The 27,953-nt window shown below is 45.0% G+C and overlaps 11 protein-coding genes across 11 annotated transcripts; 4 read left to right on the top strand and 7 right to left on the bottom strand.

Annotated features, from left to right (window-relative positions):
* Positions 1 to 69: 69 nt before the first annotated feature.
* On the bottom strand, positions 70 to 1,331 carry N7495_005262 (TauD/TfdA dioxygenase family protein; the record flags this gene model as incomplete). Its single annotated transcript, XM_057207913.1, has 4 exons — positions 70 to 221; positions 276 to 650; positions 709 to 1,038; positions 1,103 to 1,331. The coding sequence occupies 4 exons, from the start codon at positions 1,329 to 1,331 to the stop codon at positions 70 to 72; spliced, it is 1,086 nt and encodes a 361-aa protein (XP_057061687.1).
* Positions 1,332 to 2,356: 1,025 nt separating this feature from the next.
* On the top strand, positions 2,357 to 2,736 carry N7495_005261 (thioredoxin family protein; the record flags this gene model as incomplete). The annotated part of the gene is made up of 2 exons (XM_057207912.1): positions 2,357 to 2,370; positions 2,442 to 2,736. 2 exons carry the CDS (start codon positions 2,357 to 2,359, stop codon positions 2,734 to 2,736), a joined length of 309 nt encoding a protein of 102 aa, XP_057061686.1.
* A 283-nt stretch (positions 2,737 to 3,019) lies between these two features.
* Positions 3,020 to 4,991, bottom strand: N7495_005260 (putative MFS transporter; the record flags this gene model as incomplete). Its single annotated transcript, XM_057207911.1, has 6 exons — positions 3,020 to 3,234; positions 3,300 to 3,428; positions 3,480 to 4,020; positions 4,076 to 4,249; positions 4,307 to 4,524; positions 4,583 to 4,991. The coding sequence occupies 6 exons, from the start codon at positions 4,989 to 4,991 to the stop codon at positions 3,020 to 3,022; spliced, it is 1,686 nt and encodes a 561-aa protein (XP_057061685.1).
* Positions 4,992 to 5,791: 800 nt separating this feature from the next.
* Positions 5,792 to 7,012, bottom strand: N7495_005259 (glycoside hydrolase family 16 protein; the record flags this gene model as incomplete). Its single annotated transcript, XM_057207910.1, has 3 exons — positions 5,792 to 6,523; positions 6,586 to 6,866; positions 6,934 to 7,012. 3 exons carry the CDS (start codon positions 7,010 to 7,012, stop codon positions 5,792 to 5,794), a joined length of 1,092 nt encoding a protein of 363 aa, XP_057061684.1.
* A 1,440-nt stretch (positions 7,013 to 8,452) lies between these two features.
* On the bottom strand, positions 8,453 to 9,493 carry N7495_005258 (lipase family protein; the record flags this gene model as incomplete). The annotated part of the gene is made up of 3 exons (XM_057207909.1): positions 8,453 to 9,113; positions 9,169 to 9,340; positions 9,415 to 9,493. The coding sequence occupies 3 exons, from the start codon at positions 9,491 to 9,493 to the stop codon at positions 8,453 to 8,455; spliced, it is 912 nt and encodes a 303-aa protein (XP_057061683.1).
* A 1,427-nt stretch (positions 9,494 to 10,920) lies between these two features.
* Positions 10,921 to 13,562, bottom strand: N7495_005257 (protein arginine N-methyltransferase; the record flags this gene model as incomplete). Its single annotated transcript, XM_057207908.1, has 4 exons — positions 10,921 to 11,199; positions 11,262 to 12,700; positions 12,758 to 13,382; positions 13,446 to 13,562. 4 exons carry the CDS (start codon positions 13,560 to 13,562, stop codon positions 10,921 to 10,923), a joined length of 2,460 nt encoding a protein of 819 aa, XP_057061682.1.
* A 197-nt stretch (positions 13,563 to 13,759) lies between these two features.
* On the top strand, positions 13,760 to 16,177 carry N7495_005256 (DEAH-box ATP-dependent RNA helicase PRP43; the record flags this gene model as incomplete). The annotated part of the gene is made up of 3 exons (XM_057207907.1): positions 13,760 to 14,049; positions 14,114 to 15,971; positions 16,034 to 16,177. 3 exons carry the CDS (start codon positions 13,760 to 13,762, stop codon positions 16,175 to 16,177), a joined length of 2,292 nt encoding a protein of 763 aa, XP_057061681.1.
* Positions 16,178 to 16,967: 790 nt separating this feature from the next.
* N7495_005255 (uncharacterized protein) lies at positions 16,968 to 19,181 on the bottom strand (the record flags this gene model as incomplete). Its single annotated transcript, XM_057207906.1, has 1 exon — positions 16,968 to 19,181. The coding sequence occupies one exon, from the start codon at positions 19,179 to 19,181 to the stop codon at positions 16,968 to 16,970; it is 2,214 nt and encodes a 737-aa protein (XP_057061680.1).
* A 219-nt stretch (positions 19,182 to 19,400) lies between these two features.
* Positions 19,401 to 20,183, top strand: N7495_005254 (nucleobindin SSP120; the record flags this gene model as incomplete). The annotated part of the gene is made up of 4 exons (XM_057207905.1): positions 19,401 to 19,527; positions 19,580 to 19,881; positions 19,947 to 20,034; positions 20,092 to 20,183. 4 exons carry the CDS (start codon positions 19,401 to 19,403, stop codon positions 20,181 to 20,183), a joined length of 609 nt encoding a protein of 202 aa, XP_057061679.1.
* Positions 20,184 to 24,630: 4,447 nt separating this feature from the next.
* N7495_005253 (dihydrolipoyl dehydrogenase family protein) lies at positions 24,631 to 26,222 on the top strand (the record flags this gene model as incomplete). Its single annotated transcript, XM_057207904.1, has 4 exons — positions 24,631 to 24,682; positions 25,060 to 25,148; positions 25,226 to 25,708; positions 25,767 to 26,222. The coding sequence occupies 4 exons, from the start codon at positions 24,631 to 24,633 to the stop codon at positions 26,220 to 26,222; spliced, it is 1,080 nt and encodes a 359-aa protein (XP_057061678.1).
* A 1,296-nt stretch (positions 26,223 to 27,518) lies between these two features.
* On the bottom strand, positions 27,519 to 27,849 carry N7495_005252 (uncharacterized protein; the record flags this gene model as incomplete). Its single annotated transcript, XM_057207903.1, is given in 2 exon segments — positions 27,519 to 27,740; positions 27,754 to 27,849. The coding sequence occupies 2 exon segments, from the start codon at positions 27,847 to 27,849 to the stop codon at positions 27,519 to 27,521; spliced, it is 318 nt and encodes a 105-aa protein (XP_057061677.1).
* Between the last annotated feature and the right edge of the window lie 104 nt (positions 27,850 to 27,953).

Genomic DNA, 27,953 nt, shown 5'->3' with positions numbered 1-27,953 from the left:
TCGGATCTTGGATTGAGCCGATGCAAAGCTTCTGAAGTCAGGCTAAGGTATATCTATCCGTATTGGAATCTAACTCTTTTCCAATGCTTCACGTCTACTAATGCTATTAGTATCAAGGTAAGGTCTTTCCCCAAGTCCAACAGCACGGTGACCAGTCCGAGAACCAATATCCTCATAATCCCAAGTAGCGGCGTGATACACCGATCTGTTATCCCAGATAGCTATTGCAAATGTTAGATTTGAGATCATCCATTTTACAGTAAGAGCATTCATACCAAGATCATTAGGATTCTGCCAGCGATATCGAACTTGAAGGTCGTGGTTCTCAACAATAAGGGTGATAAACCACCGGAGCAGATGCTCGCTCTCTTCGTCAGTCAACCCATTGACTTTCTGTACATGGCTACCCACGGCGAATACACTCTTCCAGCCAGTGACTGGATTTGTCCGGATCACAGGGTGTTCGGCGCGCAGATCTTCTCCAACATTCTCGGGTGCGCCACGAGGTCCAGGATGAATTTCGAAATTGTTCTTCTTGGCAATCTCGTTGAAGCCGGGCTGGGCATAAGTTGCAGTGAGAGTCTCTAGGAACTGTTGATAAGGCTTTGATAGGCGGTCATAGACTTCGTACCCTGATGCCCAAAGAGTGTCTGTATTAAATGTCAGCTGTCTGTAATTTGTAGTAACGGAAAGAAAATGACTGCGAACCTCCACCAGTTTTGGGGAGCTCAGTAAGTCGTAGTAGAGTGTAGTCACTCGGGATCGGCTCGAAAGTGATATCACTATGCCATTCTCGACGGGCGGTTTGCTTGCGCGCATTTCGGTCAACGTATAGCTTTTGACGCTGCTGTGAACTAATGACTGAAATTTCATCATCTTTCACACTATGTTCGCGGCCGGAGTTGGCGACGGGGTGAATGTGCAGCTTTGAGGTGCTCGGCTTGCCTGAAAGTTCACCGAGTCGCTGGACAAGCTCCTTTTGAAGATCGTCGTCCAAACCATCCTGCTTTCGAAAGAAGACTACACCTCTTTGCGAAACTATCGAGGTAGGGAGGTTAGTCTTGCACTTCTGGTGAACTAGCACTGAATAAGAAATGCCTACTCGTGATGGCAAGATCGCGAAGCAATTCGTCCGAGTTCGGTGCACGCAGGAAATCCCTCAAGTTTGCGTTTGGAAACTCTCTTCCAATGACTGGAGTTACGTCAAAAGATTCAAAGGCATCAAGGGCCCCAGTGAGCTTGAGAGGCTCTTGTCTTAAGCCTAGTTGAGCGAGTTTGCTTTCCACGGCTGGAATTGAGGGCGTAGTGGATTCTGTGAGTCCGGGAGCCATGGCTTGGTAATACTAATGGGTGAATCTACTCGTAGTTGACCTTATATTGACAACTTTTTTTGTCCCTGAATCGAAGTATGATTGCTGGTAGTTACCAGCTCTTTATGGGCCCATTCCATGCCTCAGATTTCAAGACCCTGGATGCGAAATTAACCCCGCTTCACAACCTTGGAAGTATACAATGTCGTAAATCTTCCACGCAATGACGAATCGAGTATCGCTTATCAACCACGTCAATTGAGCCTGAAACATGTCCCCATCAATACGATCTCATCATAAAGCCATTGAGTTGTGTTAGATCTCGCCATTAGCCCCGCGTTTAAAGGTCCCATAGTTGGTCGATAGTTCCAAAGATTGCACACGGATACCTACTGGATCAGGAGGTCTATTCCATAGCAATTCAATTACACAAATTTCCCTGTCACTATCTTTGTGATATGGACTGTCCTATCATTCCTATTTAGCAGTGAGTATTCAGAATTACTCCAGAAAAAGCACCCCGAACACGGCTCTTCACAAGTCAATTCTCAAATCTGTTCGAAGTTTGCAAGGTTACTATGGCTGACTGGACTGTAGTTGCCCACTGGGGTATTCAGGTCAAGTCTCACGTAGCTAGCTCAGGAAGTTGATAGTTCTTTGATGCTATATTCCTCAACGTATCAGATCTAGCTGCAGGTAACACGGCATCGAGAAGCGTAACAAACACCTATACATGATGGTCCCCCAGGCAGAAGTCTATTCGCAGTTCAAGTATTCAGATCATACAAATATTCAGCTATTCTAACACCTGAAAGATGGAAATTGTCAAGTCGGAACTGGTTTAATTCTCCACAACCCTCCATTAGACCGTTTCGTTAGAACCCGGGATAATATTGAAAGGCTTCGTAGTCTATAATCAGCCAAGATGAATACTACGAATACAATCAGACTATTGGGATTTTTCTTCTTGTGTAAGCAACTTTGAATTAACCACATCAGCCCACTGTTCATCCGGTCTCAGGGCTAATAAACCCAAGCAGTCCTCTATGCCTCGGCCGATGTTATATTGATCAGGAGGCAAGTTCCTAGATACGACCTAGACTATCAGATTTAATCTCATCCTCTACTTAGCATCAAACAGTTCGAAGACATCATCTCCGCAAACAAGACCGTCGCTGCTGAATTCACGGCACGATGGTGTGACGAATGTAAAAGTATCACGCCAGTCTTTCGCAAACTGAGCGATCAATATCCATCAATTACGTTCGTTCGTATTGACGTTGAGAAAGTCGGGCTTCTCGCGCAGAAGTACTCCGTCTCGTATGTTCCTACTTTCCTGTTTTTCAAGAATGGAAAGAAGGGTGATCAGTTGCAGGGTTATAGCAAAAGGGCTCTTGAGAAGAAGGTATCTGAGCTGGCTGCTTAGGTGGAACCTTGTTGAAATTAGTGGTTGAGAAAAGTGATTTTAATGTTTTGTTCGGTTTCATTCACAAAAGCTCAGAATGTTGCATCGTTATTTCATTATATTATGTATCAGCTTCAAAGGTCAGAAGCGGCCTTCGAATACTCATATATGACTGCAGTATAATGGACGGAGTATACTGATAAGGTCGAAGCACGTCATATCTTCTAATCTGTGCAAATCCGAACTAACAGTATAAACCTTGTCAAGTGCGAATCAAATTGCATCCAACATGACACAATTGTATTCAGTGCGCTAAACGGAAGTCCAGTCTCTTGTTTCCCTCGTCCTGAGTGGTGGCCAAATAATGTGCCTGTTGATCTTGTGTCATAGCACGCCATTTCTTGTCTCGACTTGAGTTGCGCCAAACATAGTAGACTTTGGTGAAGATGTAGATGAATATATTCAATACTACTAAACCCACAAGATCGCGATTGCCTCGTCGATATAGGGGAGCATCATCTGGAAGAAGGGGATGAGTAAGGTATTTTTTGGAGAATCCGGGCGAGCGGATTATGTATACATACCTTCTCTATAAATATTCGAGCCTATAACAGATGAAGCTTGAACACACATGTTGTACATGGCTGCTGAGACTGTGCGAGATCGGACTGTGTTGGCATTGCGTGAATTCCAACCGACTTGGATTGCATGTGCTTTGTGGTTGTTAGCTGAATCGTTTTTGATCATGGTCCTAATTCGCTTACCATTTGGGAATCCTAACAGTAGAGTCACGATAACCCAGCCAACCCATTTCTGGGAATACACATCGACCGTCCACAAGTATATAACAAAAGGTAGTGTCCAAAGCTGACCAAAAAGGGCTACCCAAGTCAACTCCCCAGTGACCTCAGAGATGTATGTCATGGAAAGCATCGTGATGATAGAGAGAACTTTCGTAGGAATAGTGAGTAGGTTCGTGGTGAAAGTGCCGAATCCCATGTTCTTCAAAATAAGAGTAAGGTACTGCTTGGGCGTCGTCGTGGGCGTCTCAAAGGTAAGACCAATGATGTATAACGGCCACAGATCAAAGTCGCAAAGGCTCTTCCAGAGCATGCTTGGTGTGATCGGTTCACGGTTGTGCATAGCACCTTTACTAGGGTCATCGCGAATAACTCGATTGACAATGATCGTCTCCTCTCTTTCAGTAAACCAGCCTGCTGGTCCGCGCGCCCAGTTTGCAGTTTCGCAGGGACCTGGTGGCATGAGGATGTATGCTGAAAGTCCAATGACAAAGGTCATCAAACCCTATCATTACCGTCATTAACATAATGCTAGATATTTGGAGTTCTAGAATGCTCACCTCGATCAAAAACATCCAGCGCCAGCCTGCTTGACCTGAAACTCCACGCAGATGTAGTAATCCAAAAGCCAAGAAGCTTGCGATGATGTCAGCAATGTTCATGGCTGTCCAGAAGAAGCCCAGCCTCAAAGACAACTCGTGATGCTTGTAGAAATAAGACAGGTAGAGGATTACCTATGTCGCCATGAGTATTCCAAGGTTGCATAGAAAGCGAATAGCGACTGCACTCACATCTGGAATAAAGCCACCTTGAAGAATTCCTAGAAGGGCTCGGCACACTAGGAAGGACGTGCGACCAGAAAGTTTATACTGAGATGTGGCTACAACTGACCAAAGAACCATCTGGGTAGGGATCCATCGATCGGGTCCTATCCACTTACTCACAAGCTGTGATGGTAGCTCAGCAAAAAGAAATGAAAGCCGAAATATAGTGTTTCCAAGGTTATAATCTAGAAGCTTTGATCAGATTGCGCTCATTTTCCAAGCTAGGGCTCGAAATATCGATACCGTTTGTGTTCATGTTCAAATCACCCAGGAAGTTATCCGTTAGGGCTTGTGTCAGATTGCATCGATCCAGCTCTAGAGCCATAAATATAACACACGTAAAGACCATGATTCGAAGGTCAATTTTGCGAATCAGGCTATACTCTTCACCCCATGTCCATCTTGCTGACGGATCAAATCTATGCAAGTTTTCCCAGTCATCTCTGGGCTGATATTCCTTTGCCGTGTCAGGATTGTCATAGACTGATGGCTGAGTCGCAATCGCATCGAAGTCAAATTGCTTTGTGCGCTGAAACCAGAACCGGTGGTTTTCATCTGAATTTCCAAGAGTAAGATCGTCGGAGTCTTTGGAGTGGGATGTTATTGTTCCGTAATTAGGACCCTTGATGGACTGTGAAAATACAGTCGCCATTTCAGGGCGCTATTTTGTGTAAGAACGTTTGTATTTATTTCTTTCACTACCAGCATATGAGATTTCAGTTAATACTTATGACCTGGTAACCTTGGAGCCGGATAAGAGAGTTGTTGTAGTTGCAAGTGATGAGCATTCTTGTTTTGGTGGATACCCGACGCACGCCATACTGAGGACATAAGATGGAATGCTGCTCACTGTGAGCATAACTTCAATCCGATAAGACCAACCAGCACTAAATAGTGGACCAGGTGATCTTCTTGCATCAACAAGTCGCCGCTAGCATAAAACTTAAGTCAAGTGGGTAGCTCACACGTATAGATCGGAGATCCATGTATGTTACCTTTTTGGGAAATGATCTTCACTCGCAGGTGTATCACGAGATGGGTTCTTCCTGATTGGTGATGTCTTGCAGTAAGCAGAAAGACAAAACATTCTGTGGCCCATATGTCAGGTTCGTTCCAAGGCTATGTGAGCACTTGAGATGACCGATGGTAATCTTCAGGTGCGCGTGAACAGAACAAATGCCTACACGTGATGTCCCCATAACCCAACTTTAAGGCATTAATACCGGAGTGAATAGTTGCGCCAAGTTTACCTGAACATATGAATGTTTATTTAAAAGTGGACTCATTTGAACAAAATCTGAAAATTGTTACTAGGGTGTTATCTAGCACACGAGACATAGATTGAAGTTATGTATAAGATCCTCTCTCCGATGTCTAGGCTCAGATTCTTATTATACATTCAATTTTCAAATCAACGACAGTCAATAAAAAAATCCTGCGATATTTCATCAATCAAAACTGGGAGATTGCTGCTGCGAAAGCAACCATTGAGGCCATGAAAAACGAGGAGTATAGAGTGACCGGAGCCGAGTTGGTGGTACTAGTAGATGCTGTGAGTGAGCCGGAGGAGATTGCTGATGCGGACACACTCGAAGAGCTAGTGGAGACAGAACTAGACGAAGCCTTTGAAGAGGCTGACGAAGAGTATTCAGATGAGGACTTGTGCGATGACGTACCGCTAGAAGTGGTACTAGTGGAAAACGATGCAGTCGATGTTGTGGAGGACGTCGTGTTGGATGTGGTTGAGTTGGATTGCACAATGCTGCTGAAATCACCAGTCTTATCACTGTAGGTGTAGCTCTTCGCAGGGTTATAGTTGATGACCTTGATTGATTCCACCCACATGATGAACGGGACGTCGTCAAAGTCGGTTTCGCCGCCTGCCCATTCTATTGTCCCTTCGTTGTCTTGCTCAACATCACCACCAGACCAGATACCAATCTTGATTTTGGACGGGGTCTGGGGGTAGTTGGTTCCATCTACAGCATCGGCATATTCAAGGGTGCGGACGACATCGCCATCGAGCAGCCATTCTATCCGCTTCTCAGTCCAATCGATACTGTAGGTGTGGAAAGTCTCTTCGGGAGTAGTGACGTCCACGTTAGTGTCACGATCGTAAGAAGTCGTATTACCCTTGCCGAAGTAGTCTGTTTGGATTTCAGTGGAATAAGTACTGATTTGCTCCTGTGATTTTGGTGTCAGGTTAGATTATGTCCAAGAGTCAAGGAAAGCGGCCCTAATCATACCCAGTCGATCTCGTCAAGGTCGTCAGACTCGAGGAAATAGGTACTGATGATACCAGTTCCGTTGGAGGCTCTCATCGTAACATCGACATGGCCGAAGAAGATGTAAAAGTCGCTAGTGAGGGTAGGGGCTTCTCCTTCCTCAGCAATAGTGAACTTTGCACCAATATCAGTGGTGTTCACGGTGCCACCAGAGGTAGTCCATCTTGCAAGAGCGTCTGAATTCGAGACGAAGTTTGCGCTATACTCCCACTCATCCAGACCAGTGTTTGCATCACAGGTTTCTGTAAAACTGAAATGATTAGATAACAAGACCAATACCTAGTTATCGAGACGAGTAAAGGCACTAACCCTCCGTTGGGTTACAGCTGGTGGAGGTTTGAGCAGCGCCAAGCTGAACAATGGCCAAACCAAGAGCGGCCCACTTCATATATGACATAGACATATCCTCTTGTAAAGCAAATCTTAAATAGCAAAAAGAATGTGGTTCATATAAAAGCGAGTGTATTGTGTGGCTGGGTGGCTATAGGTATGGCCTTGGAAGTGGGACAATTGAAGTCCTGATATTTAGCGAAATGAACTCCTCCAACATTGGGAAGGCTAGTCACTTTATACATATCATAATATGTGTTCGGCACTGTGCCCATCAAGCCACAACCTCTGGAACGATAAGAACAATCAAAGAGTAGTGATTGGAGTAAATGCCCTATCGAAGTGGAGTGAAGAATATGAACTTGACAAGAAGCGACTAAAGCAAGCAATGGAGGATCCAGTCAAACAGATAGGATTGGTTGATTACGAAAGCGCTTGCGTGGATTTGGAAATGAACTATGACGGATCTAGCCGAACTACGTATGCCCTTCAATATACCATCTTCTTCCTATTTTGAGAATACTTTGTTATAATTTTAGTACTCCAGCTAGTTCCTGATCAATCATCACGCTCAAGGATCTATGACACTCTTTCTAAGACAATTTGATCTATTGTCGGTCCTGTACTAGCTAACTACTAAGTACATTCGGGTCCACTGGTTACGACTTCCTACGCGTAACTAGCTTTTAACTAATTCCGCATCCATGGTTTCAATTCGCCAATAGCATTGCCCCGCGGTATGTTTCTTCGAGGTTGTACTTTTAGATCAAGAGTGGGTGAAGCGGCCACTTTCCTGGATTATCTAGTGTTTCATAATGATCCACAAGAGAGACATCACGAACATCTGGAGTATTTACATAAGCGGACGTTTGAATGTATCCGACCTATCTGCATCATATCATACTATAGATGTGTATCATAGGCCTTCGACTTCCAACCTTGGAAATTGCTACTTTAACCTGTGGATCTGAGAATAATTAATTCCAAGGCTGATTGAAGCACCATGCACATTGAAAGTTCAGTAAGTTGCCGATAAAGTGCTACAACTATCACCAGAATTACCTATTGAAGTGGTAAAGTAGTATTTTACCTCACAGAAGCCCGATTATGCTACAAGTTCGAAAGCTCAGAGTCTTGCTAACCCAAGGGAGAAAGCGTGTGTGTGAGAGAGAGAGAAAGGGAAGGGAATTGGGCTTCAATTTTTGGACTTTTGACAGTTCAAGGAGATCAGGGAAATGCTGTGTATGTATACCATCAAATCCTCTATTGTCTACCTAGTTAATTCTAGGACTAGGTAGTGTATCATCCATCAACCTTCGTATGAGAACATTGAGTACATGGGATGGCATATAGATAGTAGTATCCCGAGACCAATGGTTTTATGCAACTGTATATCTATGTACATCCAGAGCTGCCATCGTGGCTAGGAGGACTAAGGTAGCTATATATTCTAAAAAACACAACTGCGTGCAGAAATAAACTCGCTGCCTCTTTATACCTATAAAGGAGTTTCACCTGAGAGACAGCCATCAGCCCGTTCAAAGTACCAGTGGTGAGCTGGGACTTTTGAAAGGTCAACGAGGCCAGTACCCGTATTTCCATTCAAGTTAATCGCCCCCTCAAGAACTTCCACATCACTAGTAGTAACAGTGATATTGTTGCCAGAAGTGATGTAATATTCCGGACTAACGTGAACATACCCCTGAATCAGCAGCGGCATCTTAGGTACAGGGTCGTTAATGTGGGTGAATCGATAGTTGTTTCCCTGCGCAGTGATATAACTGGCCATTTTTGGGTTACCAACTCGCGGAGACGCATATGCGTAAAGAGGGAGCGAAGGATATCCTCGGCTACGGAGATCTGCTGCTACGAGTGTGGCAATGGCAGCTCCCAGACTGTGACCGACGACTAGCAGCTCGTAGTCAGAGTGATTGGACACAGCATCTTTGATGACCTGCAAAACATCGTCTCGAACCAGTATCCATGAGTTCCAGAAACCTAGGTCGGCAAGGCAGCCTTCACAAAGACCTGGGTCGATCAATTCAAATTCGATATCGACTAACCAGTTGCGAAGAGAGTATGAGCCGCGGAAGGCCAAAATTAGTGCCTTTTTAGTATGGTCCACAGCCACAAACCCAGCAGTATCTGTTATAGTGGTACTGTTTCGATTAGATTCGGCTATAGATAGTTGTGATACCGCTTGGAGGAACTTACTTGCCAAAGGTGTAGAATATTGTGGCATCATCAGCCTCGACTTGGGGGCAGTTATTATCCAAACAAGCTATTTTCGAGCCAATACTGGTGGGGGCAAAGTTGTAGGGGCAGTATGTTGCAGCAGCATACTGAACCCAAAAACCAAATTCTGTCAATTGGGTAGCAGATATATCTATCATAATAGCACATTAGCAATTGGAAAGTCAAAAAGCGAAAACTTTTGAAGGCATAAGGGGTGGGCTTTACCTCGACTTTGCAGACTTGTGGGAGTTGCATGGCTCAGTGTTGTTATGACTGATAGGATAGCCAAGAAAGCGTGATGCATATTGCCCTAGTATGCCAATGCTTGAAATTAAACCTCCATGGACTGACAGGTCTATGGGACCTTTATACAGATAATCCGCAGCTTCCAAGGTCCTGATCTTCTTAAGAGAGAGAAAGAAGAAAAAGCAAATATGGCTTCGCATAACTAGTGCCGAGTCTCCGATCCATACTCGTCTTCAATCACCATTCAACTATCAGAAAATCGCACTAACGATCCATCAAGTCCCGGTTAGTAGATTCAACTAAGTGATACAGAGTGGAGTACCTGCATTTTACTTTTTTGGGGTTGTCTAGCTGTTATTGGATCCGAGATCTAAGGCGTTTTCAATATAATCTGCAGTAAAAGCATCCGCAGAATTACTCTCTGGTCTGATCTCCGGGGCCGTGAGATCTGGAGCGCATAAAAATTTCTACGGAATATATGGAGTTGACTGTTGGATGGACTATAATGGAGTACATACTTCGAGCCTTCACACGCCACGAAACTTAATAGCATAGAGAGCCACTTTACGCGACCAATCCCAGAGTATGTTTCTTAGAATATCACAACATTTTCAACATATGTGGGTGTGATCTATCAATTTTTGACGGGCGTCGATTTTCATCACGCTTTGGGTTTTTTAACTCCGATGGTTGACTCTGATACGGCACTTTATCTATTGAACTCCATATATGGAACTATCAAACCGAGAAGGGATTTTCTTTTTGAATTTAAAAATATTTATTATCAAATGTTTTGAATAATATGTCATTGATACCTTTGCCACTGATCCAGGAATGTTAACATTACTTAGCATACGACCTTCATACGATCTTGGTGTGATCTACGAACCATGACAGCAAAATCATTGAGCATGATCTGAAACATGTTCACGACCTACCTTCATAAATCTAACTAGGTAGGCCATGTGGCGTATGTCGGATTAATTATTCCTTACCCGAAGATGTTACCAGCATTCCATACCCCCAGGCATTGGCCTAGTGTGAATATCGTTTAGGAATACATACCTACGTAACGTAGGTAATCTTCTTTAGTGGAATAGCGCTCTTATAACGTACACAGGTGACGACTGACACTCGTGGACCTAAGTTTCATGTTAATATAAGCCACAGTTTCGTCTCCCAACCTGTTGTAAGTAATTTAGATCATCGGGTGCGTACACGGGTATAATGTGTGATCAACCGGCGTGCAGACTTCATTTTAAATAGAACCTGCAAAAATACTAACAGATTACATGCCACCCTTAGAGGCCGATCATGGCTGCCGAGTACTAAGAGTTTTGTATTTTTGTGTATGGGAAGACGATATCTTCGCAATAAACGGAGTAGAGGGCGAGAACGCCATTTTATGATAATATCAGCGCCAACATGGATGATAAATGCAGGGGCCAAAATCCCGAGGTCGACGAATAGTGTTTTCTGACGGAATCACATCAGGCAACCGTCTTTGATACTCGAATGCAACTCACTCAGGCCAACCCGAACACGGCGGTAGCCTTGTCGGCCTGCGTTGTTTTTTAGGCTTTCGACACTAGGAGATGATGAGCGACCTCCACTCATTAAAGGAGAGGTGGTCTTGTTTGAAGAGGTGGAAACTTGTTGAAGGGCGAATACTTCCACCATCCATTCGTACCAGACCTTACGGTCGTCTGTCTGGCGGTACATTGTCACAACAATCTCACCATTATCAGGAACGTTGAGCGGAGTCTGCGGTTGATCGTGATAATCAGTATAATTTTCAAAATAATTTTCAAAATTAGACGTCCTACCTTTAGGGGGAAGTAAATGGGGAACCAGCTTATCATGCTAGCACTTTTCGCATCCATTGTCACTGGATTGGTTGAAAGCTCGACGTCCTTGTAGAGGACAGTCTCGAAGTACCCTGCTAGGCCGTGACATGCGCCACGGTTCTGAACAGGGAAAGCTAGCCTAGTCCGGCGGACGTTATGAGCATTTGAGATGGTGGATTGCATAGGATTTTGCGGTGTAGTGTTTGGGTTAGGGTGAGAGAAAGACCACGCGGTTTGAACGTTGGGTACGGGAAATTCTGTTGCAGTCGTGGGCGTTGTCAAGGTCGAGGAACGGTTTGCGATATTTTGATTGCCCGTCTCGGCATTGGCAGGTGAATCCGCCGAGGATAGGAAGTCAATGGCATGGAGCATGACTACGTAGGGTATCTCTGGAGCTGCTGGATTAGTCACAGTCTGGTTCATGACATCAGAGTGCAGCTTCGGTGCGGAAATTGGCGTGAGATGAGCCGTGTAGGAGGCCGGGATGGATATGCCATGCTCGGGGTTTATGACACCATTTACTCCATCCAAACATTCGGGCGAGAGCTCATTGTCGGCAAAAGAGCCAAGTAACTCAGATACCAAGATATCAACATGGGTTACTTCACCCTCAGCTTCGTCTGCTGCTTGCTTTCTCACGCGAGGCCCTTTCCAGCTTCGCATATCGGACTGGACCAATGTAACCTTTCCATTCCAAATATAGTCATTGTGTCGCTGTAGCAAAACAAACGCATTCTGGTTCTTTTCAACGGCCCACATGTCAATTTCGACGCCTGCTGCAGCGCTGGCTTTGAGAGCACGTGTTACCAGCGGTCCACGGCCCGCACCCACAACTGCAACAACGACTTTGCCATCAGGGTGAGAGGTAGGCTTCTTCTGATCTGCCCAATCTCTCAGTGCCTTTGTAATTGCTCTTTCATACCACTCGTACTTGATGGGGTCCTTTTCAAATACTTCGTAGGTAATGCTCTCTAAATTGACGGTCAAAGGTTGTAAAGGAGCTTGCAAATAGTCCTGATAACCTGTGCCAAATCTTTCAATTAATGTCCTTGGTGGCTGTCGTTGTTGCAGATTTCGCACATAGGAAAGATGAGGGGTGGGATCGAAATGTTTCTTGGTTGCACCTGCGACTTGTGACAGGCTGGGGTAATCAGATCCAGATAAATGAGGCTGCTTTGTCCCCGAGTCATCTGCATTCTCAATACCTGGGATTGGGCCAACATCACATAGAATAATCCACGGTGGAGTACGGAGACGCATAAGCTTTGCAATGAAAGCTTGATGAGCTTTTGAAAGAACAGGGAATCCCTTCTGGTTCTTCAGGAAGGATGATGCATCAATTGTAAGCAGATGCACGGGTTCTGAATGCCAACGAGATAGCACACTTAAGGATGGAAGCTGCTTTGGCATTGAAAGGGCTGTTTTCCATATTAGTCACAACACACAGATGACCTAGACAGATTTCGTATACTTACCAACAAACAGCCGTGTATGATATTTACAAGTTTTTCGGATCAAGTCCCAAGCATCCCAGGTTCCAAATGGATCTAACTTTGGCAATCCACCTTGCTCAGGCTGGATGTATTCTTCGCGAGCTAGTGGGGCCAAATCACCCATCGTTTCCATTTCAAGGTCAGGATCATCAACCATGCGCAACCAGATATGGAACTGGATGAACGGACCCAGGCTCAAAGCATCTTGAATCACCTTTGCATAGTGTACAACTCCTTCCGAGTGCATACTGCCATGGTGCAGCTTAGGGCTTGGAATCAAAAGATAGCCAATGCCACAGAAAGCAGCGTATGCAACTTCCAGCATAAGAACCTGGCGGGACAAGTCTGCAATCAGTGGATCGGGTGAGCAAAGATCAATCCAGCTACTTGTCACACCAACGAGCTGACTCGTAGCCTCATTTGGGGTAAGGTTGGAGTCCAGCTTTGACAATGGGGGTATTGATACAAGCCGGGTATTCTGTGTAGTTCCCATAGTTCCAATAGGATCATAAGCTGGTGATTGCAGATTAGACAAAAAGGAAGATAGTAAGCTGAGGACCCTAGAGTGGAAATGCTCAGTTGTGATTGGAACTGTCATCATGTCATACTATATAAAGCATCCTCATTAGAGCCACCATGCAAGATATCTTGAGAACAAGTTTTTACTCACGTTGCTTTCATGGACTTTTTGCACCACACTGGTAGATACCATCATGTCACGGTCAGCTTGATAGTGACCGATACAAAACCTTGGAGTAGCATCTTCAGAGGTACTGTAGCCTTCCATTTTAGTAGATTTTTTGCGCAGTGATGGAAAGAAGTTCTTCACAATATTATGTTAAGTCTCATAGCTATCCAAGGGAGAATACTTTCAGGTCCCGCACGGCAGATAATATTGGCGGTGAGGCGATAAGGTGTTGCTTATCTATGATTTTTTTACCAACTTGAAGTTTTGCACCTCTCAACCTCTAACACCTTCACACCATGGCTGATCGCCGCCGTCAACATTCCGCAGAAGTAGAAGACGAGAGCGCTCGTGCAAAGCGACTGAAGATGGAGAAGATGGATCCCAAAAACAATCCCTATCTAGCACACCTTTACCCCGCCGGCGCTAATGACGCGCCGCTGGCGGATTTTAAGAGACATAAAACAACTGCAGCCCAGGCTGAGGCCGTTGAGCAGGGTCCTACCAATCCATTCACGGGAAAACCTTTTTCGAACAAGTACAGCTACATCTTGGAAGGTAGACGCGATCTGCCTGTTCACAAGCAGCGGTAAGTGCATCCAAATTCTTATTCCTGAAGGCTTTGGCTGATTTTTTTTTTTTTTTTTGGTCAGTGATGAGTTTCTTAAAATCTACCAAGAAAATCAGATCATGGTCTTCGTTGGTGAGACAGGTTCCGGAAAAACCACGCAAGTCCCGCAATTCGTTCTTTACGACGATCTGCCCCAGACACAGGGTAAGATGGTAGCTTGCACCCAGCCTCGCCGTGTTGCCGCCTTGAGCGTTGCCAATCGCGTCGCCGATGAATTGGACGTGCGCCTCGGCGAAGAAGTCGGATACTCCATCCGATTTGATGACAATACTGGACCGAAGACAGTCCTGAAGTACATGACTGATGGTATGCTTCTGCGCGAAGCTATGCACGATCACGATCTGAACCGATACAGCACCATTATTCTTGATGAGGCACACGAAAGAACCATGGCTACCGATATTCTCATGGGTCTTTTGAAGCAGGTCGTACTGCGTCGTCCGGACTTAAAAATTGTCATCATGTCAGCCACCCTCGACGCTGAGAAATTCCAGCGGTATTTCATGGATGCCCCGCTTCTTGCTGTGCCCGGTCGTACTTTTCCCGTGGAAGTCTTCTACACCCCCGAACCGGAGAATGATTACGTGAATGCTGCTATCCGGACTTGTTTGCAGATTCACGCGTGTGAGGACGAGGGGGATATCCTCATGTTCCTGACCGGCGAACAAGAAATCGAAGACGCAGCCAACTCAATTCAATTGGAGTCGGATGAGATGGAAAAATCTGGTGCCGGTCCTCTTAAAGTCTACACTCTTTATGGCGGTCTGACTACGGCCCAACAGCAGCAGTGTTTCAACCCTGCGCCTCCACCCCGCGAGCCTGGTGGCAGACCAGGACGCAAGGTCATCATCTCTACCAATATTGCTGAAACTTCGCTTACGATCGACGGTATTGTGTACGTGATTGACACTGGATTTTCTAAACAGAAAATCTACAACCCTCGTATTCGTGTTGAGTCCCTTCTGGTGTCTCCAATTTCAAAAGCATCTGCTCAGCAGCGAGCTGGTCGTGCAGGTCGTACACGCCCCGGAAAGTGCTTCCGCCTCTACACCGAGGAAGCTTTCAAAGATGAACTCATTTCGCAGACTTACCCGGAAATTCTCCGGTCGAACCTGTCAGCGACCGTTCTTGAATTGAAGAAGCTCGGGATCGAAGACCTGGTGCATTTCGATCTTATGGATCCCCCGGCTCCTGAGACCCTGATGCGCGCTTTGGAGGAACTCAACTACCTGGCTTGTCTGGATGACGACGGACATTTAACTCCACTTGGCCGCATGGCATCGATGTTCCCACTTGACCCAGCAATGGCTGTCATGCTCATTAGCTCTCCAGAGTTCTACTGCTCTAACGAGATTCTCTCGATCGCAGCTCTTCTGTCGTGTCCGGATGTGTTCCTTCGTCCTCACTCCCAGCGCGCACGTGCGGAAGAGATGAAGAGAAGTTTCGCCCACCCCGATGGCGATCATCTGACTCTGTTGAATGTTTACCATGCATACAGCAGTGTCCCGCGAGAGAACAAGCGGAAGTGGTGTCATGAACATTTCTTATCACAACGCAGTCTCGAGCAGGCAGACAACGTTCGCCGACAGCTGCTTACCACTATGGAGCGTGAGGACCTGGAGCTAATCTCGACTCCTCATGACGACAAGAAGTACCATGAGAACATTCGTCGTGCTCTCTGCACTGGATTTTTCATGCAGGTTGCCAAGAAAGAGGCAAAGGGCAAGGGTTACGTAACCGTCAAGGATCACCAAAGTGTTCTTCTCCACCCCGGCAGCATGCTGGCCCATGATCCAGAATGGGTCATCTACCATGAGTTTGTTTTGACCTCAAAGAACTTCATTCGCCAAGCAACTGCCGTGAAACCTGAATGGCTGCTTGTAAGTTTGCTTCGATCTCTTGATTATTATGATAATTGATTACTGACTTCTTTTTGCGACAGGAACTCGCACCTGTATACTATGACATTCCCTCATTTGAGAAAGGTGAAATCAAATCCGCTCTTACTCGTGCTTCAGAGCACCTTGCTCGCAAAGAAAAGATGCGTGCCGACAAGGCCAAGGAGACTACTGCCGCCGCATGGTAGTCAAGGATACGCGTGCACGATAATTTTTCACGAATTGCGAAACGACACCCAATTTATCGTTCATCTTTCTCGATATTCCTCATCTTTCTCATTAGAAATTAGATATGTCGGCCCTTTTTTCTGCTGAAGAAGATACGCAGTTGACATACGCATTTGCTCGACTTTTTATCTTCTTCCTGACGTTACCACGAATGCATGGTTTCATGCTCATTGGCAGCTTTCGAAACTAGGGAAATTAAAAGATCTCCCATTTCCCTTGTTACTGGCTTTCCCAAGTTTGGAGTTTCCAATGAGTTTCCTCCGTTTTGTTTTTCAAAAAGATTCCATAATTAGCTTGTGAATATGAAGTTCCACAAGTACATATTCCTGAGTAGAAATTAAAGCACAGTAAGCTGCGTATTTCCAGTACCCTAACCTGGTCAGTACCTACCTCTACCAGTTGACATAAAGGCTGCCTAGTTAAAAAACGCATGTGCGTAGGTATAGGTGCCCGGGTAGGTATTTCATTTCCAGCCTTGGAGGGTTTACATTTCATCAGGGTGATATTCAAACAATCATACAATTCCTTGCGTACTGGATATATACACATATGCACCATCAACACCGAAGGACGTCCCAGAAATACCTAAGTGGCGGCGTCAACCGGCCTGCCCCCGGGGACTCTATAGTAATATACAAAGGGTGAGGAAAGAATTAGCTAATCACGAAATGGAGGTTGGGGCCAAGAAGCATCCTTTATGAAGTGGCATGCCAAGCTCTTGTCCACGCTGATGTATTAGCAACAAGATTCTCATGAGATGTTCCCAGAGCGATTCCAGGGGTTCTCTCGTGGAAAATCTTTCCTGCTCCTGGCAATCTGAGATATTGTTTGAAATCCCTTACGCTTTGGACGGAGAGAAGGAGTAGGTGGGTTGATACTGATGGGCTCCTCGACTTGTAGCAGCTGTTCTTCTTCGATTTCCGTATCGGACTTGGACGATGCGCCGATGTGGGTCTTTCGAATCTCAAAGACAAGCTTGCGAAGTTCCGCCACTTCGCTCTTGAGAGCCTCTATTTCATTTTGCTTATTGGGAGGTTGAGATTTGTCAGTTGATACGACGGAGCCCAATGAGACTGGTTGTGATGTCTCTCGAATGAGATTGGCGTTATTGGGTTGTGATGAGATATCCCCAAGAACGGACGACATGGCATGCTGGGCGTGGAGAGCAGCATTTGAGGAAAATTGATGCATCTTTATATTATCCCTTGATACGTCAAGCTCGTTCAAATAGTCCCCAAACGTCTTTCCAAAGTCTATCCACTTTTGCCAAGGCAGACGATCGATGTTTTCCGCAGGTGCTCTCCTAGCAGCTTCAGTCCATCGCGTAAACCCGTAGTCAACAATGGGAGTGAGATCCTCTTGGTAAGTACGAATCTTCTGGCTAAACCCGCTGTGCATAGCTGCAGATATCAAAGCCTGTGAGCAATCGCTCTGTCCGCATGAGTCACAGAAGTGGGACATGAGCACAATGAGGCGGTCGACTAGTTCAGGAGGATGGTCCGTTGATGATATTAAATAGGTGACAGCTCGCTTCAGGACGGAAATTCCTTTAACCCAGTCTTTTCGGACACTGTAGTATTTGAAGTAACTGGACAGCGTCGTGAAGTTGTCAAAGAAACCAACGCCTCGCGCTGCTTGAAGCCAAGCGTCAGCTCGTTCTGGCTGTTCAAACCGTAGGGCAGCAGCTATAAGTTCTGAATAGATCACCATGTTGTTGCTATCAAGGGGTGGAACAACTACTTCCCACCCATTGAAGCTTCGACGGATGTAGTGACCAATTGATCCGAGGTTAGCTGACCAACCACCATCTGCGGTAAGCATCTGGAGAAACTGGTCGAAATCTTTCAGGTTTTTCATCTTCCGATGAACGGAGATGATGGTGATGATGAGAGAAGAGCTGAGAAGGAACCGATTTGGGATGAGGGTTCGCAGAAGTAGGTCATTCAAGTCATTTTGGCGAGTTTTTGTGAATGTTATAAACATACTCCTGAAAGCAGTAGTACGATCTGGATCCACTGAGTTCAAAAGGTTGACAGACACTCGGAGAAGGAGCTCTTGCATGGACATTCGTTCGCTTGAGAACGCTTCAAGGTCGTCAATAAGCTCAGCATCAAGCGCTTCTCGTGAATTATGGATCTGATCTGAATCCATCATGGGGTAGTCTCCAAGTAAGTCTGAATAAGGCGCATCTTTGTTCGTCCGGAGCGTTTGGATACGAAGTCGAATGCTGTTCAGCTCATGTAGAAGATTCTCGACATTCATCTTGGGAGCTTCAGAGTCGTGTATATAAGTCATGGGTAGTCCATTATACCTGTGCGTAATGGCTGGGCGTAGAAGTATTCTAATGGAGAATTGTCTTAGAGCAAGCTTTTGTATGGCTTTCATGCGTAGGGTGTCTTTAACAACCCATTTCGGCAGATGCTCTCTGTATTTCTTCTCAAACTCGTCATCCTCCTCCTCGACATTTCTCAGATCAATCTCTCCATCCGACACGGATGCTTCCGATAGTTGAGCATTAGCGCTGGCAGCATTGTATAACCGACGTTCGGTATGTAAGGACCTTATTGACTGATGAGACGACATTCGTTGTGTTGAGAAAGAAAAGCCCCTTTCAGCGCCGAGTCCTGCATCTTGCAACCATCGGCCGAAACCCCGAGGTTTCGTCAGCGAGATCTGAAGCGACTCTAGAATTCTTTGCTCCTCATCCACGAGTTCCTTAACTTCGGCCTTGACGGCAGCAATTTTTTCCTCCCAGTCATGTCGGCGTTGAGTCTTTGCCCTTGAATCAGCGAGAGTAGCGATGGCAAACAAGCTCCCGTATAATGCCGTAACAGAGTTTCCTATGCGAAGTCGTCGCTTGCTGGCGGCGGAGGCTGATCGTGAAGTGACACCGTTGGCGGTCGTGCTTAAACAGCCGCAGCGGCACGTTGACTGCGCGGCTGCGCGAGACCACAAGCTCTGCATTATCTGATCATCGCTTTTTACCGAAAAATGAAAGGTAACCCAAGCAATTGGCGTGTTGACGAGGTTGGACTTTGCGCGGGTCTTGGAATCAGACGATCCAACATTTATCCCGAATCTGCAAACAGCACAAACAAGCCAAGCCTCTGTATGCTCCTTAGACTTACGATAACCAACTCACACTTCTTCCCTCTTGTCTCTAACATAAATCATAAGTCCATCATGATCCCCCGCTCAATTTGTCTTTTGGCCAGCGTTCTAGCTTTTGGGAGCTCGCTGGCCAATGCGCATGGCTCACATTCAACCGAGCAGCCAGCTTCTAATGATTGGACCACGAAGCACATGCTTGGTGAGCTCGATGGATTTAACATAGCTAATAAGCGTGCTAAGACAATACACAGGGGAACATCACATTGAATCGTTTGACGCACTTTCATTTTTCACGCTTCACGATTACGACGATTCAGGGGCTTGGACACCCGATGAAGTACGCAAGACATATGGCGCCGACCACGAATCCAATGACGGAGTGAGCGAGTCTCGCAAAGTGGAGGCCGTCCGCGAGGTCTTTGAACTTTTTGACCCCGAAAACACCGGTTATATTACTCGTGATGCTTGGACAAAGGCATTTGATGCGGGTGTGCGGCTGCCAGATCTCGGTCTTGGACCTGGTCATCACGGCGATATTGAATATGAATATGAGGTAGATCTTCATTCTTTTGGCTATTATCTCCAGAAACTGTTTACAGCTACTCATATTGTCATTAGATCCACCACTTTGAACAATTCCACGGCGAAGACGCAACCGCAGAGGAACTGACACATCCCGAAGATATCGAACACTTCAAACAACACGGTATGTCCCGATTGCGCATGATACGGACTTCTTTAGCTGACACTATCGAACCTACAGATGAACTTGAGCTTGCGGAACTACGACTCGAGCAGCTGGAACAAAAGTCGATCGTAGTAGACATGATCCCCAATAAATTCCGAAGACACTAGTGCATTATTGATTGATGCCCAGGTGACATTCAATTCTTCATGTAAATACCTAATTTTACAACATATCCATATCACTCAATCAATAGATTTTCCGACAGCGGGAAATCAGGATAATTCCAGAGCTATGCCCAGATGGCTTCAAATGTCCTGCTTCACATATTATATTGTACTTCTAGTTAACGTGAATCCCGCCCGAGTGACACCTCAAAATATCAGTCTAAAAATCGACCCACACTCTTTAAACATCAACAATGCCCCCAATTCGCACTCAAAATGTTCAAAAGTTGATTGAACAGGAAGTCCATCTTGAATTATCTATCAAAGCCATTAAAGATGGGCGATATCCTTCTGCTGTAACTGCAGTTGCAGCCAAAGCTTTCAATATACCCCCATCTACACTACGTCACCGACTGAATGGCCGTGTTTCTTTGCCCCAAAAACGCCTATCTGGCCATACATTCTCTGCAGCTGAAGAGAATTCAATAAAGCAATGGCTACTATATGTATTCTAGAGTGTCTGCCTTAACACATGAAATATGTAGAGATATGGCCAATCTCATGCTTCGCGCCTGTGAAAACACCCCGTCCAACTAAAAGTTAGCAAAAATTGGGTTATAGGCTATCTTACACGGACTAAATCTCTTACTACTCGAAAGTCTCATCAAATTTATATCCAGAGAGCTAAAGCAGAAGACCCCGAACTTATTAATGAGTGGTTTAATCTAGTTCAAAATACGATTAAGTATGGTATGCTAGAGAAACACGTAGTTCATGATGAACGCTTGAAAAGTATCATTAAGAGATTTGGAGAAGGCCCATGAGAATTTGTTTGTCTAAAGAAGAGATTTTGGGAAATGGTTTGCTAGTTAATTTTAATTTTATATAAAAGCTCAATAGCATATCGCTCGTGGTACTGGAAAACCAGCTCTTCTAGCTACTTGCATAGCTATGGCGTCCACTATCCGAGTGCCATCAGACCATTTTAATATAGGCCCAAATGGAAGCTGAGCAGTTTGATTATCGAAAGGAACCCCAACCCAGGAGCAATAGGATAAAGAAAATTATTGTATATGTTTATGCAAAAATCCACAAAGACGACGTAGTTTGGGATTTATCAGTTGAGGTGTGCTATTTGTTTGATTGAGATTGGCCGAGTAAAATCAGACCAGGTGGAATCGAGTAAGAGGATGCGCGATATGAACCAAGATTTCATTGTAGTAAGGAACAGCGAAGTAAGTGCTATGAAAGATAGGGCGTTATGAAGGAAGAGGTAGGCAGAGTCATTAAAAGTTAGGTTAACTACCTAGGCAACTGTATATAGCAGATTTCCTTTCCACGGTGGGGCTTTCCTAAAACAGCTACCGCCGCTTTAATGAGGACGCTCAGAGTCAAGCTCAGTGAGTAAATTTTAGTCCGGGCTCAGGCTCAGTAAGCGGCTCAGGTCCCATCACGTGATAGATCACTGAGGCCCAATGAACGCTTAGTGACTATTCAGTGAGCATGATTGGCTGTTCCCTGCTTACTCAGAGATCGATCAGTGCCATCTATTGAGCACTCAGTTTTTTCTCATGCTATACCGAAAGAGGACTAGTGGAAACAAGGTTACAGAGGTGTTTAATCTTTCCCTCCACATGAACACAAGATGACGCAAAAATGTGAATGGGTCCATATTGTTGATTATGAAGAGGGTAAGGGAAATTTTGCTTACTCGGAGAGACCCTGGCATAACCAGGCGTATATAAGTTGAAATAAAACCCCTCTCTGAAGCATCATCATAACTACTTTTCATTCTCCCATTCATATACTTTTCTTGGTTTCTCTTGTCGGCACTGTTTTAGCAAGTCACCCATGGGCCAAAGATAGTATCATGGTCAACGAGACCATATCGCAAAAGAGAAACGCTACGAACGATTGCAGGAAAGTGGCTATGTTTTCGGAGTGCATATAAATGATGATGCGATTCGTGATAAAGATAAGAGACTGGCCAAGACTAAGAGGACATACTAGCAATATGTAAAGCTATGGAAAGAGTATGCTGCCACTAATTTCGATGCGAATGATAAGTGGATAAAAACTGACCTGCTTCTAGATTCCTCGAACAAAATGGGAAAGGAAGTCATGAACAGGACCATAAAACCAATGTCCCTGATCATATACTTATCAAAGAGTTCATTCGTTGGTATATTTATTCCACGCGCGGACGGATCAGTGAAAATAGACGACCAGTGATGAAATCAGTTCTATCATTTGCTGAGCGGTTTTTTGGTGGCCTCGAAGAAGACATGTAGATTAGCATTATGCTAGAAGATCGAAGTGAGATATTCAATGTGAGCCTATATTTCTATATCTTATTTCTTCTAGTAACATAAGCCCACACTAATCTTAAATCAGTGGATCAAGAGGTCACTGACGGGAGAAGGTACCATTGAAAATAGACATGTTCATTGGGTTGGGTATGGGTTTGAAGTAAAACCCACACCCAGCCCATAAACCCATCTTTTTGCCAAGACTTTTATTTCACGTGAGATTTGTCACCTAGTTAGTACTAGATTGAGGCAAAAATTAGGCACTAAGGCACTAATTACCCTAATTTAGTTTAGGTTGAGGCGAAAATCAGGCATTAAGGCATCAAAAATACCCATATGGGTATGGGTTTACCTTACCCCTGATGGGTTGGGTATGGGTATGAATTTTGACCCATACCCAACCCATGCACATGTCTATACAGAGGGGAGGCGGGAGGGACAAAATCGAGACTTGACTGCGCAAGAGATGATGAACTACCTGTGTAGGCAAGCAAATCACTCTCGTGAGGCAAGAACTGACTCTCGTGAGGCAGTCGTAGAGGCGGAGATCCTCAGTAATGTCGGTGTAGACATCACGTGAGGCTGTAGGCGCTGGGAGGTAACCCCAATAAAGCTACTCTCTTTATGCTTCGTAAAAAGCTCTGTTTTAGAACCTCAGGCTAAGACAATATACACCACTCCAATTCCAGCTTACGATAGGCTCTATACTGTCACTTGAAACAGGCCAGACTTGCTTCCTAATTTTCTCATTTGCAAGTAGATAAGAAGGTTGCTATAGTGACTAATTCAAAAAACAGTTTTGACGAGAATATCAGTTATCTAATCTTTAGTATGAAAATTAATAGCAAAAAGATAACAGCAATTTTGACCCCATATGTAGATCTGAATATGAGAGAATTGCTTCAAAACTAGGATGAAGAATTCAAGACGCGCTGTTTGACACGAATCTGAAATCTCGATTTTGATAGTGAAATAGCGAAAGGCTTTAAACTAGTCAATCAAGAGATATATTCAGAAAGGCATCCCTCCCTTTCACTGTATATGCTGGCCGTTTTTTATTCTCCGCTTGCTAGAATGTTTGATGAATAATTGATCACGTGGATGAAACGGCAAAGAATGAAGATAAAGGTGTAAGTTAGTGCGACGCATCTTCTAAGTCTCCCTCTGGTCTAGCTATACCGACAAGTAAGGGTGGCGATTGGAGCAAATTGAGAACAGATCCTCGCAAGATTGGTTTCTGCCAGAAATCGATGCTCTTGCCGCTGCGCAACATTATATACTTGCTGTCGAATCCTGGCTCCAGCAGGAGGTGGAAGATCCGGAATCTTTGGATTAATGATCGATCGATACTTAGGGCAGATGGAATTGGAATAGTCTTTTCTCTTCCTCCAAGCTCTTACATTTCAATGACAGAGCACTCTCAAATATCTCAGGACACTCGAAAGTACACTCCTCCGTATTTTTTGAATCATGTCCCAACAATAGCTAGCGAGCACACGGATGGGTAAAAATTCCGCTCACAAAGTAAAAAAATAAAGCTGCAAGGCTAGCTATAATTGTAGCGAGTAAAATGTACTGAGCCAATCTTTAAAGAGAGCTGAACTCATATAATAGCTTACCCTCTTCGAATGTTTTTAACAGTGGTTGAGTTAATCTAGGAGATGAATTATGTTTTTGAACTTCAAGCTACATACGTCCATTGATGTGCAACTGCTCTCAGACAATGCTCCGCTCAGCGAGCATTATTTCTCTTCGATAAGAATTCCAGAAAAGTCCCTTTATTTCCGGGCTTACCAGAGTGTAGGCACTGCGGAGCTGCCCACGGTAATTCTCGTCTTCAGACTGTTCCAGGGCTCCTAATTGTAATGGCTCAAGGACTTTCCATCTAACAAATATTTCCCTTTTTTGAATATCCTCCACGATGAAGTCCATATAGACATCGTCTAAAGAAGTAGGGATATATGTCCCACAGTATGTTGTGAACTTATGGATTTGCTGGAGAAGGTTTCCGTTCATCCAGATTATCTATAATAAGAATAAGTGTGATTCATGAGAGCTCTCAGATTAGTTTCAACATACCTGGGGGAATTGGTGCTGTGACCTCGCTATTACCTTCTCCAAAGAATCTGGTGAAGTCTTCCATGCCGAAGCCAAAACAGGACTGGAAATTACTTGTGAGCCATAGCCTTGTGGGTATGAATCTCGATTGATAATCTCGTTTCCTTGAAAATCATCAGAGTGAGGCCTAGATGGACTTGTGTTTGAGATTCTGCTTGTCGCCGCACTTGCAGTAAGATTCTCTGACTCAAGGCGAGGCAGTCGGGATCTGGATTGCTCCTCTGCAGTACCAGATGAAGGTGAGAGTAGCTCTGAGATCGATCTTTCACATGTCAGAATAATCACGCAATCAATAAAATGTAACTGACAATACCGATTTCTTCTCAGGAGTCATTTGTTCTTTTTTCGTGAGAAAGCACAGGAAGTCGAGGACTTATATTGTAGTTTGATCTAATAAAAGATTCTTGTAGCACATGTAGAGTAGTTATATCAATTGGTATTGAACAACAAAGGCTACATATGTGATCACGATGTTGTTATCATTGGTGGTGGTGTCGCTGGTTACGTCGCTGCTATCAAGGCTGGACAGGAAGGTCTGAAGGTATGATGAATGCTACTGCATTGCGCAGCTATCTTTTCCCCGATCTGGAAAATGCTAACATTGAACTCTTTCTACAGACCGTCTGTATCGAGAAGCGTGGAAAGCTCGGCGGTACCTGCTTGAACGTCGGATGTATCCCTTCCAAGTCCCTCCTCAACAGCTCCCATCTTTACCACCAGATCCTTCACGATACCCAGAAGCGCGGTATCGAGGTCGGTGAAGTTAAGCTTAACCTGGCTCAGATGCTCAAGGCCAAGGACGCTTCCGTTGACGGTCTCACCAAGGGTATTGAGTACCTCTTGAAGAAGAACAACGTTGAGTACGTCAAGGGTGCTGGATCGTTCGTTGATGCCAACACTGTCAAGGTTGACCTGCTCGATGGTGGTGAGCAGACCGTCCGTGGAAAGAACATTATTATTGCCACTGGCTCCGAGGCCACTCCCTTCCCCGGCCTGAACATCGATGAGAAGCGCATCATCTCCAGCACTGGTGCTCTTTCTCTCCAGGAGGTCCCCAAGAAGATGGTCGTCATTGGTGGTTGTATTATCGGTCTTGAGATGGTAGGATATTCAAACTCCCAATGTGAAAGCGCGAACTTCTAACCTGTTCTTATTATAGGCCTCCGTCTGGTCTCGTCTCGGTGCTGAGGTTACCGTTGTTGAGTTCCTGGGCGCCATCGGTGGACCCGGTATGGATGCTGAGATCGCCAAGCAGTCACAGAAGATCCTTGCCAAGCAAGGCATCAAGTTCAAGACCGGAACTAAGGTTGTGAAGGGGGACGACAGCGGTGCCCTCATCACTCTCGACGTTGAGGCCGCTAAGGGCGGAAAGGAGGAGACCTTGGAGGCTGATGTTGTGCTGGTCGCTATCGGCCGTCGCCCTTACACCGAGGGTCTGGGTCTTGAGAACATTGGCATTGACAAGGACGAGCGCGGCCGTCTCGTTATCGACCAGGAGTACCGTACCAAGGAGTCTCACATCCGTGTGATCGGTGACGTTACCTTCGGTCCCATGCTCGCCCACAAGGCTGAGGAGGCCGTTGCTGCCATCGAGTACATCAAGAAGGGGTGCTAAGGGAACCTTGGAATCGAGCCAACAAGGAATTACAGAATTCCAGTTCAGCACATGAAGCTAGCACTAAGACCATGAAAACTCTTCATCTAAGAAGGATGATTTCGCACGGCTCTTGCAGCGAAGTCTATCATGGCATAGTAAATATCCTAAACTCAGCAACTAAATATAATCGAGACAGTGTGGCCGTTACAGTATGAAGTTGGGAAGGATCATAGATAAGTAGGAGCCCTGGAGATTCATATGTTATCCCACACCATCTGCCAGCTCCGCAAAAGATAGAACATTGATGTCTTATCAAAGCTGTGAAATCACTGTCAGAGTCCTACCAGAAAAATGACTCGGACTCAGCCGCTAGAAAGTGAGCGGAAATATGGTCACAGGAATTACAAAGAGGGATTACACCTAGACATATAATTGAATATAGAGTCATGATCACATATCTGATGCATTTTATGTCGAATTATTGAATATGCAGTAATATCCACCATTTAATATCATTGCCTAGTATGAGAGAGTCAAGGGCCCAGTCGCTCTTGAGATCTTTCCACTAAATAATAATTTATCGCCTACTTCCTAACAGTGCATCATAAAGACCACAGGAGATCAGAAGGTCACCGAATTACCGGATAATAAGCTCTAAATGAAACGCAAAGCCAAACAGATTCGTCCGGTGTCGCTGATCCAGACTCCACTTTAAAAACCGAACTGGGTCTAGTCTGCACGGATCGAGCCGAAAGATCGACCCGGGATGACATATTCACTCAAATTCGCTTCCTGGATTTTAGTCATACGCATTTCTAACAGGATGATGTTAATGATATCAGAAGATAGAAGAATAAACACTGTCCCTAGCTTTAAGGCAGTAAGAAAACAAGACAAAAAGTAGTTGTTATGTAAATATCCCCACTCAACTTTCTTTCTTCTGTTTCTTTCTAATTTATTATTGAAAGGTTATCTTAGGGTTGGAATCCACGAATCAAGCTGCTCAGTCGGTTCAGATCTGCGGTGCCTGCGAGTCTACTGCTCCCTCTACGTTAGTAAAGTCCTTGGACTAATCTTAAAATATTCTATATCCAAGAATGAGTTGAATTACAGTCTCAGTGACAGATGAGTTATCTTCACTCAAGGAATTTCCATTGTTGCGATTGATTTATCAGCCAAGCTGAGATCTGGTGCATTGCGTATTTTCTTCTCATCTCTCTCATTTTCACTGTCTGCTGTCGTTGTTGTGCAGTCTAGTAGGAGAGGTAAATACATAGCGGTCCACATCATTCCACCAAAATTGAACTTTGAAGATTAATTCAAGTGTTGTTCTGACAAACTGGAAGTGGAATCGGCATCTTCAAGCCAAGAATCAATAGTAGCCATGCTTGCCAGCCTCACAGAAAAATCCACCCATCTGCTAGTCCTTCTGCGCTCCTTGTTATTGGCAATTTTGGTGCCACAACTCATATTCTTAATGTAATACTCGATGACGGTACTTTCTAGCATATTATCCCACATTCCGCGGCGGAAAAGCTACAGAGCATACGCACAAGCAAATTCCGAGTTTGGCGAAATCACTCTTCACTTGGGAGATGACGAGACTGTCGACAGTTTCCTCGACGATATCAAGACCTGAGTCCATAAACAACAAAATAATTCCCCGAGCTCAAACTACACACTAAAAACACGCTATATTGGAGTAATACAGCTAGTGTAATCCGTTCTGAAGCATGCGTCAATCGATGT

Source organism: Penicillium taxi (assembly GCF_028828555.1).
Source record: "Penicillium taxi strain IBT 34144 chromosome Unknown utg000004l_segment0_segment0, whole genome shotgun sequence".
Classification (NCBI taxonomy): Eukaryota; Fungi; Ascomycota; class Eurotiomycetes; order Eurotiales; family Aspergillaceae; genus Penicillium; species Penicillium taxi.
The sequence above is the reverse complement of the archived record's forward strand: the minus strand, read 5'-3'. Positions and strand labels throughout refer to the sequence as shown.